Genomic DNA, 15,930 nt, shown 5'->3' with positions numbered 1-15,930 from the left:
AAAATGTATCAGTTGGTCTAAATCTACACCATCCCTCCTAGGGCCAATAAAGCAATCGTGTTTAGTATCACACATTTACAAAACAACTATTTGAAACAAATCCTTGCTGCAGTCACCCTCTATCTGGTCTAAGGGTAAAGTTCGCAAGAGATTACTGCTTTTACATTAAAACTGAGTGTCAGACAGATATGTACAAATGTAGTAGAACCAGGGTTTATAACTGTAAATATATTCATTAGTTTTACTTCCAAAACCAAGTGCATTTTCTTCAGAATGCACATCTATCAAGTGGTGGTATTCAATAAATGTAATCTTGCCTCCCATAGCCAGTACACTTTTCCTAACCTATACTTTGGAACTCACATGGTTGTTGCTTGATACCTCTGTACTGCTACCCTGTAGCTTGGTAAATATTTGGCATAAACAATATCAAACAGTACTTCTTTATGAACTTGAAAAGGATGGAAGGCTTAGCCAATCTCACACAATGATCTTCTCCATCCTCCACCCAAAAAAATAAAATAAAAAATAAAATAAAATAAAAAAGACAAAAAGGATGGTGGAACCCTTCTTTTGTGGAGCACACCAGGCAGCCCACCTTAGGGGTGTGTCTAACCAGAAGCCAGAAGGCGGAACACGCCTACTGACTGGCTAATTTCCTGCCTGTCCTAGTATCAAATGAGCCGCAGGGCAGGGTTGCATATCAAAGGGCGGCAGAGGCTTGGACGCCTCCAGCCCACACATGCTGATTTACTAGACATCCTGCTGGAGGTGATCACACCTTACTCGGTCCTGAGAGTACGGGCTCTCACCTCCAGGGGGATCAGAAACTTGCCTGCAGTGGCAGGCTGGCCAATACCAGTCAGCCAGCACATTAGAGGACTAGTAGGCTTCAGGGGCACCTCCAAGCTACCCTCTGGGTTCGTCACAATAAATCAAATACTGGCATCAGTATGGGATTATAAAGACAAGGTGTTCGATACCAAACACCATAGGTTTCAGTGAAGTTATTATGTAGCTGGGTAACTTGTAACGACCAGTGTCCAGTACATACCTTAAGATGGTTTCTCTGTTCACTTGTAATTTCTCATACTCGAACTAGACATCACAGGGGCATATCTGCTCATGCAGACATGTCCTCATGTAAAAAATAATGCACCCTGACTTAGGGCTCCAAAGGCCTGCTGTACAGGTGATTTACATATATGTAGTGACTTTGGCATTGCACACAACTGGTTTGCACCATGTCACACACCATGCAGTGGCAGCCTGCATGCAATTTATAGGGAGGAGGAGGGGGTCTGTTAGGGTGGCATAGAACATGCCGCATCCTTTAGGGACCCTCTTTAGTACCCAAGTCCTTGGTACCAAGGGTACCATTTACTAGTGGCTTATAGGGGTGCTAAAGTGTGTGACAGTTGTACACAATTAAACCATTTTACCTTGTTTTTAGGGAAAAAGCACTGGCACTAAGTGTCTGGTTAGAAAGGACAAAGTGCACCTTCAGGCGAAAAAAACTCAGTACCAGTGGCAAAAATTGGGGGTGACCATGTCAAAAAGGACACTTTCCTACAGACTGATGCTGCTGGTTTTTTTGACTGAGTGCACAGAGGCCTGCTAACCAGACCTCAGTGCCCGACATTAAAACTGTATGTTTGATTGGCTTATACCCAACTGGCATAAGCTACTTTACTTGTAAGTTGCTAGTATATGTACCCTGGCCTGTATGTTAGAGGGTCAACCCAGGGAATGCAGCACTGATTCGGTCAACCCTAGTGTGACAACAGATATCATGGCTCCTAGCCTACCACTGCAGACTGGAAATGCACTTTTAAATTATCAGCTCAATTTTTCCATTTAAAAACAAGCACTAAGCCGTGTCTTTCCTTTTTAATGTATGCAAGTCATCTCTAAGAAGGCCTACTGAGCACCAAGGTAGGCTGTTGTGTATTAAAACGTGTTTACGTATTTCAACAGTAAAAACCCACAATTGTATTTTGCACTGTGGAAAAGGCTAGAAGCCCCTTTGAGAGTGCAGTTACAAGCTACCACAACAGCTCAAATAACTTCTGACCGGGATGCCCAAGTCGAAATTATGTAACTTGTCACATTGTGCAACTTGTACGAAGTTGCCACTTTGTTGCCGAAAGTCTCCTATGCCCATTTACAGTTGCATATGGGGTTTGTCCCCGAGACTGCTTTCTGCCTTCCTGGAGAGATGTGCAAACAAATCCCAGGAAAGGACACAATAGAAGCCTGCGTGGGGGAGAAGAGTTACCTGTCCCTTGCAGGAAGCCTCATGGGTGCTTGCGTAGAAGGCAAGCTTCAAAGGAGAAGCCGCCTTTGAAGGGCAAATGGGAAACATTTGGGAGAAAGGCTTCCGCCCGCACTAAGGCCATAGGGAAAACCAGTTTCAGAGGTGCGTAGGCCCCTTGGTAGCCCCACCTCTGGGTTGGGCTAGGCAGCTCTATACGTCGAGAGGGGGTTCTGCCATAATGAAAGTGGGCAGAACAGAGAATTCTGGGATAGCCAGATGCCACATTTCACAGGAAGTGGTCATCAAGAGGGAGGAAATCTAGTGGTCCATTGGCTACTGCCCACTTTCTACTCCAATAGCATTTTTCTGGGCATAAAAATGGGCAGCCTGGCACCTGGAAGTCAGATCTTGCAATACTAGAGATGACTGCAGAAGGAATACCCTGCTGCACCAAGGATCCAGGGAAGAGAGGCTGCACCACGCAGACTGCATCTGCTAAACCTGGTGGATAGCAAAGTAGAAGGGACTGTGCCCTGCCTGTGTAGAAGTCAACTCCTGAGCCTGGCCAAAGCAAGAGACTCCAAGCGTCAGTTGGCTGACCTATTTCGCAGCACAGGGCCAGAACAGCTAAAGAAGCCTCCTCATCGCTGTACATCACCAAGGACCTGGACCAGACAGTCAAGAGGTTGCCAGAGTATGCTGGACCTGGAAGAGTTCACCTTGGTCGTCCAGCAAGTAACAGCCCAAGGAAGGATTTAACTAGGACAATGATACCAGGCTATTAGAAGGCTCAGTGACAACTGGACTTCTGCCAGGCTTGAGGGGCATCGACCCCTGTAGCCAGGGCCACCTCACCAAGCCTATGGTCTAGGAGTAGCTGCAGAAATGCCCCCACCATCTACAGCGTTTCCACAGCATCTTTGAGCATTTTCAGCATCCCATTTTTCTTGCATCAAGGCAGTTTCCATAGGAGTCTATGGCAAGGGTATAAACTCCTGGAACTAACTCTAGACTGGTTCTTTTTTAAGGTAAGCGCTCTGGGGACCCTGCGGGTCCCCCTGACTGGCTCCCTGCCAGAGTTGGTCACCTAAAGTGACTCAAAGTAATCAAACCCAAGATGGTGTTTTGGGGAGTGAGCGTTTTATGGAGTGTCACAGGGGTGCCTTGTCACAAGAGTCCGAATTGCATAATATCACTGAACATGAACATTCCAGGCTAGTGCTTCAGTGCTCTTTAGATGCTTTTAGGAGATAGTTTAAATTGTGCACCATAGATCCTAAATGAGTGTCTCGTGACACCCACTGCAGGGACTAGTGGCCAACAGCCACATCAAGGGATGGACTGCATAGAACTATATTTTCATAATTATAACAGCTTTCAAGGGGACTCCAATGGTTCCGGTAATCAGTGCAATCACCTCCAATAATATGGGATCCTAGGCCAGGTGTCAAAGTCCAGATGTCTCCTGATCTTTCAGAGCAAGGTGGGACATTAAGTTCATGCATCTCAAGTTACAGGGGAAGTACGGGACAGCGTCAGCTCAGACCTACAGATGCATAAAAATTACAGAGGCTCTCCCTAATCTGCTTATAAATCTCTTTGGCAGTGGGGATGAGGAAACATTATGGTTCCTGTGAAGTGTCAGAGTGTAGCGATGTCCTTAGGAAGGTTCTTCAAATCTGCTGGTATTGGACTTTTTCCCCTCATGAATCAAGTTACTCCTTCAGGCTGATACAATGCATTGTCTTCTCATAGGTAGCCTAGTCTTCCTCTTCACAAATTCAGACTCAGGCTTAAGTCTGAAGGAAGATTGGCAACCCCTGCATCAGTTCTGCATCTGGATCTTCAGTCTTCTCACCTAATGCTTTGACTTTCCAATACATTAGTGATGCATCCAAACACTGAACAAAGTACTGATTGAGGAGACCAGCACCTATATGTGCCACTGGTAATCAACGTGCCAAGAGTTTAAAAAAAAGTGCCCAACGATTCTCAAATCCATGAGCATTATTCTGTTGCTGTTCTATTTTGAGGCTCCTTCTAGTGGCCACCCTTTTTAGGCTGCCTCAGGTGGATCAGTAATATGTCCTCGCCTGGTCATTTCCCAGAAGGGAATGTTGTTCACAAATGCACAGAAAAGGGGTGAAGTTTATTGTAGGGAAATTACAATTAAATTAAATGACCAGAGCTGCCTAACCACCCCCCACCTATCAAGGATGAGGATAGGAGTAAAAAAAAAAAGAAAGACTATACTTGCTCTTCACAGAGAACCCCCCACACCCGTATTGCATCACATACATAGAATACAAGGTTGTCCATCCACTGACATGTGAAACCACACACAAGCCCCTACCACTACAGGTATCTTTCACACATGCATCAGTTTTGAAGGTCAAGATCTCACCCAAAACTACTATGGGGGTGGGGACTGATCTCTTAGAAGAGGAGGGCAGTAGGTACCCCCACACCCAACAGACAGGGATTCAGGCAATGCCGCCTCTGCAGAAAGTCCCTATTTTACATGGTAACCCCCACTTTTTGCTACTGGTACCTAGGTTTTTTCGACTGAAGGTACACTAGGTTCCTGCTAACCAGGTCCCCAGTGCCAGTGTTCTCTTCCTAAAACAAGATAAAATGGTCAAATTGTGTACAGCTGGCACCCACTTTAGTATGGGTACTAAATAGGGTCCCTAAGGGCTGCAGTATGTATTACGCCACCCTAAGGGACCCCCCCCCTCCCACTACAAACTGCATGCATAATCCCATTGCAGGTGGCATGACATAGTGCAAACCATGTGTGAAAACCCAACATGCACACTCATTGTGTCATGTCAAAGTCACTGCATATAATATATGCAAGTCACCCCTACAGCAGGCCTTCGGGCCCTAACGCAGAGTGCATTATATTTTATGAGAGGACATGTCTGCATGAGCAGATCTGCCCCTCCGATGTCTAGGTCAATTCCTAGATAGTACAAGTGAACAAAGAAGGCAATCTAAGATATGAACTGGGCACTGCTCATTACAAGATACCCAGCAACATAATGGCTTACCTGGAACCTATTAAACACCTTGTATTAATAAACCCATACTGATGCCACTATTGGCTTTATTAGGCCATGCACCCAGAGGGCAATACAGAGGCTCACCACAAAACCAGACATGCACCTTGAGGTGCTCCATTAAACCTACTAGTCTTCTAGTGTGGTGGCTGACTGGTATCAACCAGCATGTTGCCACAGACAAGTTTCTGACCTCCTAGAGGTGAGGTCCCCTGCTCTCAGAAGCCAGAAACTATGCTTGCTCCAGAGGAAAGTGTTATCACCTCCTCCAGCAGGATGGCTAGTAAGTCAGCATATCTGGGCTGGAGGCTTCAAAGCCTCTGACACCCTTTGTTATGCAAACCCTGGCTTCCCCCAGATCTGGGGAATGTCACTCCCTATCCTGAGGCCCATTTGGCACCAGGACAGGCCGGAAATTAGCTATGCGGTATGCTTATTGCACCTCTAGTCTAGTCACACCCCTAAGGAGGGCTGCCTGATGTGCTCAATGAAAGAAGGGTTCCACTATCTTGTTTTTGGTGGAATTAGGAACTCTGGGACAGGGTTATCCCAACTCCCCACAGGAACTGGTCATATAGGGGGGTGAAGTGACCGCAGGGTAGGTAACCCATTGGCTACTACCCTTCACTCCTCTTAATGCCCCTAAAGTAAGTTTTTAGATGACCTCTTAACACCAGGAACTCTGATTCGCCTGACTACAAATAGGATAAAGAAAAGCCAAAGATGCAAGAACTGTGGAGTAGCTGTGGACTTGGCACCAACCCTGCGAGCCCCGTCCCAGCAATTGCAAAGACCCGACCCATCCTGCAGCTGTGCATCCACCCACAGCCTTTGAGAACTGCCAGCACTTCGCCAACCAGTCAGCATCTCCGTCAGAGTGGAGGAGGCACTTCCCTGCACCACCAGGCACTGAGTGCAACTGCCCGGTCCCCCGATTTACTGACCATCCAGTCCAACATGGGAGCATCTCTTTAAGAAGAGGATACTGAGTGACCAGTAGGTCTGCACCGTCAACCCATCCAGTCTGAGATGCTGAGCCTCCCCCAGAGCCGCATTACATCAAAACCCAGGGTACCCCAGCCAGTTACAAGCACCAGGGTTTGTTTGTATTCGGTTGGAACACCACAGCCGCCAACAATTACCTGCACATGAGTTTTTCCCTTTTCTGCAGGTGCACCAAGAATTGAGAGAGCCTCAAACTCGCTGACCTGCCACACAAAACCCTATTTATCCGAGCCCCACAGCCCTAGTCCATTGAAACAGACAGTGTCTTTATGTACCAGAGACCCAAAAGAGCAGAGCCCCCTTTGGGTTCTGCCAGAATGGTCTCCTAATCCACACTTGCAGCCATTTTTCTACAGGTACTTTTCCCCCATTGACTTCAACATGCAGCATCTGAGGCTACCACTGCTGGAAGTACTTCACCTGGACACACCAGAGCAGGTAAACCTGAACTGCTGGTGTGTTCTACGATCTTGGCCCCTACTTATGTTAAGTCCAGAATAATAGTCCTGTAAGTTGTTTGCAATTGACCCTATACAGTGTATGTTTCTCAAAAAGTACCCGATTCTGACAATTTTGGTGTCTAAATTAATATAAAAATGTTATTTTTCTAAACTGGTGACGAATTCCCTTATTGACTGTGTCCCTAACACCCTCCTTTGATATGCCTAAGACTGCTTGACCACACTACCACAAATAAAGCATACTGGGATTGTTAAAACAAGCCCCTGTACACTGATGAGGCAACCTGGACTTTCTGCACAGTGTACCTCATTTTGTTACATTAGATGGAGCTAGCTTCCTTCAGCCCCTTACTAGAAATCAGTCTAACACTTCACTTTGTCGTATTTAGCCTTACAACACAGAGCACTAGCCACTTTCACCAAAAGGAGTTTCGGTTTTTAGTGACAAGACAACAGAACCAAACCCTCAAGCCAATTAAAAAAAAATATGTAATAAAAAAAAAAAATGTAATAAAAAAAAAAGTTAAAGGCAGAATCTCTGGTTCTCAGAATCGTCACAATTAATGAAGGGACAAATAATGAAATGTCCAGAAACAGACAATGGCAGATCACATATTTTCATAAAGCCACACAGGACTTTTGCCCAAGCGGGACACAATTGTGTTTTTTCGAAATGTTCCATCAAACATTAAAAAAAGTTTAATGAGTGGTCCCAGTAGTACCTTCTCTCTCCCAGATGCCCCCACCCGCCCCAGTTACAGAATATTTTGCTGTTGCAGTCAACATGACAAGTGTTTCAAAGGTCAGCCCACGTCTGACAACAACATACTCAAAGGATCAAGCACAACTAATAAAACTTTGAAAATTCAAAAACTGAATCTTGTCAGACAATTCTTTGTGCTGCAAATGCAAGTCCTTTCAAAGGTACTCCCACATCGGAAACATATCTGAAGATCCTTCACTCCTTTTAAATTATGAACTTAATCTATTACCTTCAGGGATTATTTTAAATAAGATATTCAAATTGTTTAATGGAACACAGTTCCCAAATTAACGACTTGTTAAAGCTCGATCTGTAGCTAACTTATTACTTAAAAACTAAAAAAGTCTTCATAGAGCAGGGCACATGTCTGTAGAATTCGGGGGGTAGGGGGCTGTACTGAATGTCACTCTGCCTAACGTTTTTGTACTTGCTGTTACTATTTCTGAAAATTGTGAAATAAAGATTTAAAAAAAGAAAAGCCTGACAGTCTTCCCGTGGCTTTCGTTTGCATTTCTGGAGAAAACAAATACTATCATTTCATAAACGGATAATCAATTCCACAAAATGTGAGACCCCCTACCTGATGTAAATAGTTCAAGTATGCTTTCTTTCAGAGAATTCACATTTAGTACAGTATTTCTAAAAAGCTACATTTTCCTGAATGCCCTCACTGCGACGAGATATAAAGTACAAATACTGTTAAGGGCAAAACATTGTGGTCAACAAAACCAGCTATGGAAAGTAGCAGAACTGCTGTGGTGGCTCTCTAGAAGTATTACTGTCTTACACGCCGTGAAGAGGACAAAGGGCTAATGCAGGTCCTTAACATGGCCTCCTCCTAATACATCTGGGTTTATTGGAGTAGCAAAACCTAAACGTCCTCAGTTAAATTTCAATAGCAAAATGGTAAACCTTTGTCTGGGTCCTCCAGCACAGTATATCTAAACTCTTGATATTTTATTAATGAAATGCAAGCACAGTTCTCGTCGGACAGCGATTCTCTGAGCTGTAGAGATTAGAATTGCACTAGGACTGAGAGCAGTCATTCATCAAGAGGTAAAACCAATGCCTTATATATTGGGCTGTGGTAGGTCTGGGAAAAGCTGAGTCAGTCCATTACCTATGGACCAAGAAATCACTTTTCCGTTTGAGGTGATAACAGAAAATAGGCAGCTACATCATCATGTTCTTCCAGTGCAAGGAATTATTATTCTGACTAACCTAGTCCAACAGGTGTCCTTAGCAAGAGATTCTTCTTTCCCCCTTGTCATTTCCCTCTACTTCTTTCATTAACCTCTTCCATGAGAGAAAACAGAAAAAATGGTGTTGCTAGGAAAATTGTCAATCAGGGCCATAGTTCAACACTCACATTATAAAGATTAAAATCTAACTAAACTGGCTGTTAAGTAATGATCTACTGGTCAGCAGGTCAAGTGGGAAGAAAGAAACAAATATTTTCTAATGTAGATCTGATCTTGGGCGAAAATCAATAAAATTGTATTTCAGTCTAACAAAGGAATATTTTTAAAAGAGTGAAATTAACCATGTACATGTCCCTTTATCCTTATTTGATAAGTGCATAGCATTCAATGGTGATTGAAGGCTAGGTAACAAGGGTGCATCCAAAAGGCATCCTAATGCATCAAAGTGGTTATGAGATCCAGAATAAAAATTCATGGAATTGTGATTGAGGGAATGTCAGTATTAAGGTAAAATAAATGCCACAACCACCAGAACATTAAAAGGTATACTGTATCAAGATTACCTATACTAAAGGCAGAGAGTAAATATATTTGACCAGTACCGAATACCTTACCAGGTATAACCAATTCATTTGTTTAGGACCAAGCACTTTACCTGTCAGGAAGTACAGAACATGTAAAACAATTCGTTTTGTTTCTTCCATAAATAATTTTCAAACCTGAACAAAGACTAGAGCTGATCATTCTCATACAGGAAAATTCTTTGCAACTTTTCAAAGCTAGCAACAATTCAGGAACTGACATCCAAATTCTTACCTCCCATGATGGATTAAATAGATCATTGCAGAGTTCCTCACATAAACTTTCCAGTGGCCATTCATTGGCCTTAGGAGAGAAAAATAAAACATAGGTTAGATGTACAGATATAAACTTCTGAATAAACATAATAATGTGTACTAATAACTTAAGTTGATCACAGTGCAAATGTGCTTTGCAGGCTTCATGAAGTTGACATCGCAAGTTGCTCAAATACTTCATTCTGATTGCAAATTGTTTGAAATGCTTTTGTTCACAATGTCAAACACTGACCGCAGTTATTTCGAAGGTTGAGCAAAAGCCTAAATTGTCTTACTAGAATTATCACCACAATCATATGAACACATGGAAAGTAAAATATTAACAATGCATTCTTCAAAACACCAAAAGTGTTGTGAGGCACTAGTGGGAAAAGTCGTCAAGCTGATCCAGGTTGGTTATATAAAGTAAAGCAACAATGAAGAAATATTAGGTGTGCTGTTTAGTACATAGCCTTAGACGTACTATAGATGTAGAACACAATACATTGCTTTTCAGTGAAAGTGACTGGAGCAGGAAGTCTCAATGAAATGAGAATTTTCGGCATAAAAATGTACAAAAGTCGACATTACTGAACTGGCTCCACAATTAAGGAAGATGCCACTGTAGTAGTGTGAGTGAAAACTAGGTCCCCACACTCATGAGAGTCAAAATAACAGACATGTATGGGTTTTAAAAGAGGCTGGGGCCTGCAGATGCAGCAACGCAAGCATACAATAGCAGGACTTCATCTACACTTAACTAAAGGATTTGCATGCCAAAAATATATGAAATGGTGAAGGTGCCAGACCACAAAAACAACCCCTGGATGGGAAGTAAAACTTAACATTGGGTGCCATCGCCATCTAGTTGATCGTGAAAACAGAGGGTGAAAAATAGTTAGTGGTCTCAAAGCTTGCTTAATGCTATGTCACTTTACTATACAATATATATATATTTTCCACTTTAAAAAAAAGTTACAGGGATGTTCTACTTAGACTCACATTTTAAACATATAAGACACAATAGAATTTAACCAGTTATAGAGTTACCTCATGTAACTATAACTTGTGCCCTAAGGTAACTAACTCGTGGCCCCTGCCATGAACAGATTTTTCGTCAAGAATTTTACTGGAAATATTACATTGATATTATCAATGTCATAAGTGTCATAATTTGTGGGGTCATTAGCAGTGCAAAGCGAGGGCACAAGCTATAGTTACCTTATGACACAAATTATAATTACTTGAGGTAACTAACTGGTGAATTTCTATGGTTTTTTACGTTGAAACTGTGAGCCTAACTATAATGTCCCTGTAACCATTAGTTTTTTTCAGTGAATGTTTTTTTTTTTTTTTTTTTTAAACGTATAGTAATTTTCATTACTATACGTTAATCAAACCGTACGCGGTTGGTCACAGGGAGGCCAACCCCCTATTATGGCCCAACTTTGCAACGTACATGGCCTTCATCGAAGTGCAGGGGAGGTTGCCCACAAGACCTGACCTGCAGGCAGAGCCTGTGGCCAACCCCTCCTAACCATCCAACCCCATGCTGAGCACGGCCCTTTGCCTATGTGTGATGGGAGTTTGGTGCGGCCTCCCTGGGTGTAAGAATAGGTGAGACAGTGTATCTGGGGGTGACAGTGGCTGTCAGATTGTCTGAGTGTAAGTGTGTATATCAGTGTTTTAGTGGGTGTGTCAGTGGGTGCATGAGGGTGTGAGTTGGTCTGCGAGTGGGTGTGTGAGTGGGAGAAATTGATTGAAAAAGGTCAGAGAAAGAAAGACAGTGACGGGGGGGAGAGAGTTGTTTAGGCTTTGATTGTAGTATATACTGAGAATGAGATTTCTCTACTATTTAAAATAAAAAATGTATCTGTCATTTTTAAAACAAATTAATTTGTACTTTAAAAACAAATGTAAAAAAATAAAAAGGGAAGAGTGTCAAGGTCTAGCAATCTTCACAGTGATCTATTGGTTTTTCTTTTTTGCTTTCTTTTTAGCGTTTATGGGCTATCTGGGACCGCAAGGGAGGCCCCTCAAGGGCTCCCCCACGGTGTGTATATATATATATATTTATTTTTTTAATGCCCTTCCAGGCGATCTGGCACCAAGGGTGAAGCCTTAAGGCTTCCCTCACAGTGCCACTACTTCAGCAAGCAAAAAGCTGCTTTAACAGCAGCTCCCTGCTTGCTGAAGCATTTCATCTGTCTCCTGCACATGTGAAAGCTTCAGTGTTTCCAGTGGCTTGGCTGCAGCTGCCTTGGCTCGTGCGCAGCGGTAGTTGGCCAGAGGCCAACTTCCTATAAGCACCTAACCTTGCATCATGCATGGCCTTCACTCCGTGCACGGCAGGGGTTGCCTGCAGGGCCAGGCCTACTGCCAGTCCCTGCACTCCGCCCTTTGCCCGTGCCCGGCGGGTGTTCTCTCAAAGGGAAAGGGAAAGAAAAAGAAAGGAAAGGAGAAAGAGAAAATAGGCTTTGATGGATGATATATAAGACCACCTTTCAGAATAAACATTTGCAGTTGAAAATAAATTAAGAGAGAAATGGCTAAGGATACAACCGGGTGTCGAACCCTAAACTGTGTGAAGGCCTATGATCTTCACCATTAGGCTATTTTTTTTGCCCTTTTTGGGCTATCTGGGAACTCGGGAGGAATCTCAAACTACTGAACGGATTTACACCAAATATGTGAAAGCTTAATGTGTGTACGAAAAGCTAGCTTTCTGCCAGATTTTGTATAATTATGTTCAGTGGTTCGGGCTGTAGTCGTGTCTAAAGGTCCTATGGAAATTAACATGGGAAACAACTTCGCCCCACCCTTTTTCTCTGTCCTTGCTTGTCAGATCACACAGAAACGTTTCATGCGCAACAAGAATCACCAGGGCACTATTTCTGGAAACGTTCATTTTGTTTCGTCAAACGGTGACAGATGTAGGCAAGGTGGGCCATAGGCTGTGTGAAAACAAAGTAGAGGTTCCATGTAGAAGCTGGCTGTACCCTGGGTACAATGACCTGTTTAAGTCCTTCTATTAAGGACATGATGACAAGGTCCCTGAACAGTGAAGTGTGTTTCCTATTCTGAAGATAAGCAGCAAATGATGCTAAGTAAAGTCTGTGAGGAAATCGGTGTATTATGGTTTGGTTATGTGACCTCACTGAGTAATACACCTGCCAACACCGTTAGGGCCAGTAGAATTTATGTTTTTTAAGCCCACTAGTTCAGCCCTGGGTAGCTGTGCCTTGCAGCAAGGCTTACACAAAGGATCAAGTGTAAAGTATTTAAACAGCAATAGAACAATTAAAGAAGAAATACATGACACTTAAGAAATCTGACACAAATTTATATAATTAGACTGTATTTTTAGACAACGAAAAAGATCCACAGGAAGGTTCCGGAGATTTTATAAGATACATTAAATATGCACTTTATCTAACCATGAACAAGTATTGGCAAATTCAACAAATCTTACACAAACGTTTCTCACTACAAAGTTGGGCTAGTGGTATTGTGGTGGGTGACAAGCTGTGGCAGGGAGCCAGTCAGGGGGTACCAACATTGTCCTCAGAAAGTTACCTTGGCAGGAGGAGCAGCCTTTTATTAGTCCCAGGCACTTTTATCCATTTACTGTAGATTCCCATGGAATGATCCTGATGCAAGGGATGAAGGATGGTGGAGATGGTCAAGGAGGCTGTGAACGTGAGGCAATCGACAGAAAGGTTACTTTCTGCAGCTATTCCTTGGTCCACAAAGGGGATGATTTGATCCTTGTCACAAGGTCAACGTCCCTTGTAGTCTTCAGTCTTAAAAGAAGTTCGATCACCACTGAGCTACTAGTGGCCCGGTGTGACGGTTGCAGTCTCCGCTCAAATTAACTTGTACTAATTTCTCTGGACTAATCCGCCACTAATGCTTTTGGGTTCCAGAGTAGCATGCTACACCCCGAAAAGTCCTTTAACACCTCATTAGGGGTAGTAAGCACTGTATAAATACAATTACAATTCTTTGGGTGATATTGTTTTCTGGGTGACCAAGCTGCAGTCCAATTACTCTCCTGGGTCTATCATCTTAAGGTCAAATTGAGTGTTGTGTAGTGTTTGGGCTCCTGGTGCTGCACACCTGTGGCTGGCGTTTGGCTGAAAATTCTGGGTGACCAACTTGCCCCGCAGGCTTCTTCAGGTGTTGTGGCCTGGTGCCGCTAACAAGAGATCAGCCAACTAACCCTTGGAGTCTCTTGCTTACGCTGGGCTCTGAAGACAACCTCTCTACGAGCAGGACACAGCAGGTACAGTCCCATCTCCTATGCTAGCCACCAGGTTCAGCAGGTGCAGTCCACAATGGTGCAGCCTCTCCTTGCCGGTTTCACAGTCATTCTTCAGGCCAGCTGAGATCTGCTTTCAGGGTAAGGGAGTGCCCTTTTATACCCAGAAAAATGCCCTCACGGTGAATACAGTCACTAGCGAACGGGCTTACTAGATTCTCTCCCTACTAATGATCACTTCCTGTGGAGTGTAGAACCTGGCTATCCCAAGATACACCATTCTACCTACACCCAATTTGGCAGGTCCCCTATCTCTGTGTATGGAGCTCCCTTTCCTGACCAAAAGGTGTGGTTACCAAGAGGGATTCAAGCCCCAAAGGGGAAAAAAAAAAACGGTTTGACAACAGGTTTCCCCTCTACTTACCAGGTGCAGCTAATTTACAATGGGGCTGCCCCTCTCCCATGTATACCTTATTTGCTCTTCAAAGCGCGAAAACAGTTTTGAAGCTTGCCTATTGGGCAAACACCAGAGTAATTTCCAGCAGGAGGGAGAAAAACACCTCTCTCCCTTCTTAGGAGTTGTAAGCTTTCGGTCCTCCTAGGAAGACGTGCTGTCTCCGATTCAAGCTCCTGGTGATACCGCTAAGGGCTCAGGAGACTGAAGGCAACAAAGTGGCAAATTTGCAAAAAATTTACACCACAACCTCTTACATTCACTTTGCCTAGAGAAACTACTCGGGTTTATGTAACAAGTTGGTTGATACCTTGGAGCATCCACTCAGGTCGCACCATTCAAGAGATTTTACAGCTGAGCACGTAACCTTGTGTCAATATACCAGGTCACTGTAAGTCACCCCTATGGTAAGCCTTTCCAGTCCTAAGGGCAGGGAGCAGGTCCCTGTGTGTGTGTGGGCACCCCTTCAAGAACAGAGGTGCTCCTACGCACTCCAGTTCCAATTCACTGGACTTCGTAAGTGCAGGGAAGCCATTTTGGCTATGTACTGACCAAAGGTCACAACCTATGGTCCAGCTACACAATGGTAACTCAAACCTGGGCATATTCAGTATCAACCCCGTTGGAATCATACCCCAAAACTGATGCCATTATTTAGTTGGCTCCTGTAAGCACTTTTCAACACTTCCACAGCTGTGCATCTCCTGGGGTCGGCAAGACTTGCACCAAAGAAGCAAGAAGGAATCTCCCTTGAGGTGAAAGCGTCACTCCCATGCAGGTACACAAGACAAAAACATCCTGCTGCTGACATCTGCTGTCCTCTGGACCTGCGAAGACTCTCCAACACAGGTGGTGGTTCCGAGGGGTCACCTGGATCCTTTTTGCCTTTGTCCAGCTTCAGAGACGGTGACCATTTGCCTCTTCCTCTATAACAGAAACCCTTTTCACCGCAACTGTTGTGGCAACCAAGGCTTGATGATTCCTACTCCAAGGGATCTTCAAGCTCCAAGTAGCCCCTGCCCCCAGCATTCTACCTCTGCAAGGGCAGTCTCCTCTCTGCTGCTCCAGAGATGAGACTTCCCTTCAGGGCTTCACTGCTACTTACTGTGCCTGCTGCCAGTGGGTTGCTCGTTGGGGCTCAGATGTCTTCTGCTGGATCAGTCTTCTTAAGGTCAGCCCAGACTCCCCTCCAAGGGTAGAGTCCCCAGGACCTTGCTGGTCCTTTCCAGCCCAGCAAATCTTCAGCTCCAGCTTGCATTTGCTTGTGCTGGTTAGTGGTCCTCCTGGCCACTGTCGCGTCTGCAATCCGGCGACCCTCGAGGGAAAGCTCCTAGGAGACTACAGGGACTCCTCTGCAGCTCCTGTGTTCCGTATATTGCCTTCATCAATCACTGCCATCCCGGATCTTCACCCGCAGAAGGGTGGGGATTGCCTCCTGCCCAGCCCTGACACTGTGTGGTCTAGCCTCTGTCCCCTTCTTTTACAGCTACTCTTCATCCGGAATCCACCGCTGGGTTCCAGCAGCCTGGTCCTGTTCTTGCACTGTTCCAAGTCCCAATGTTAGCCAATGGGACGACTAGGCAACTTACCTCTGCTCTCCTTGTTGCTCGGGGTCATCTAGATACTCAC

At 44.4% G+C, this 15,930-nt stretch overlaps 1 protein-coding gene across 2 annotated transcripts in view; it reads right to left on the bottom strand.

Annotated features, from left to right (window-relative positions):
* BTAF1 (B-TFIID TATA-box binding protein associated factor 1) overlaps positions 1 to 15,930 on the bottom strand; it is a 927,996-nt gene that overhangs the window by 762,936 nt on the left and 149,130 nt on the right. For both annotated transcript variants that reach the window (XM_069239796.1, XM_069239795.1), the window contains exon 8: positions 9,567 to 9,635. In XM_069239796.1, coding sequence (XP_069095897.1) covers positions 9,567 to 9,635 — 69 coding nt within the window. The remainder of the gene's footprint in view (positions 1 to 9,566; positions 9,636 to 15,930) is intronic.

This window comes from Pleurodeles waltl, chromosome 6, assembly GCF_031143425.1.
Source record: "Pleurodeles waltl isolate 20211129_DDA chromosome 6, aPleWal1.hap1.20221129, whole genome shotgun sequence".
NCBI lineage: Eukaryota > Metazoa > Chordata > Amphibia > Caudata > Salamandridae > Pleurodeles > Pleurodeles waltl.
This window is presented reverse-complemented; position numbering and strand designations above follow the sequence as displayed.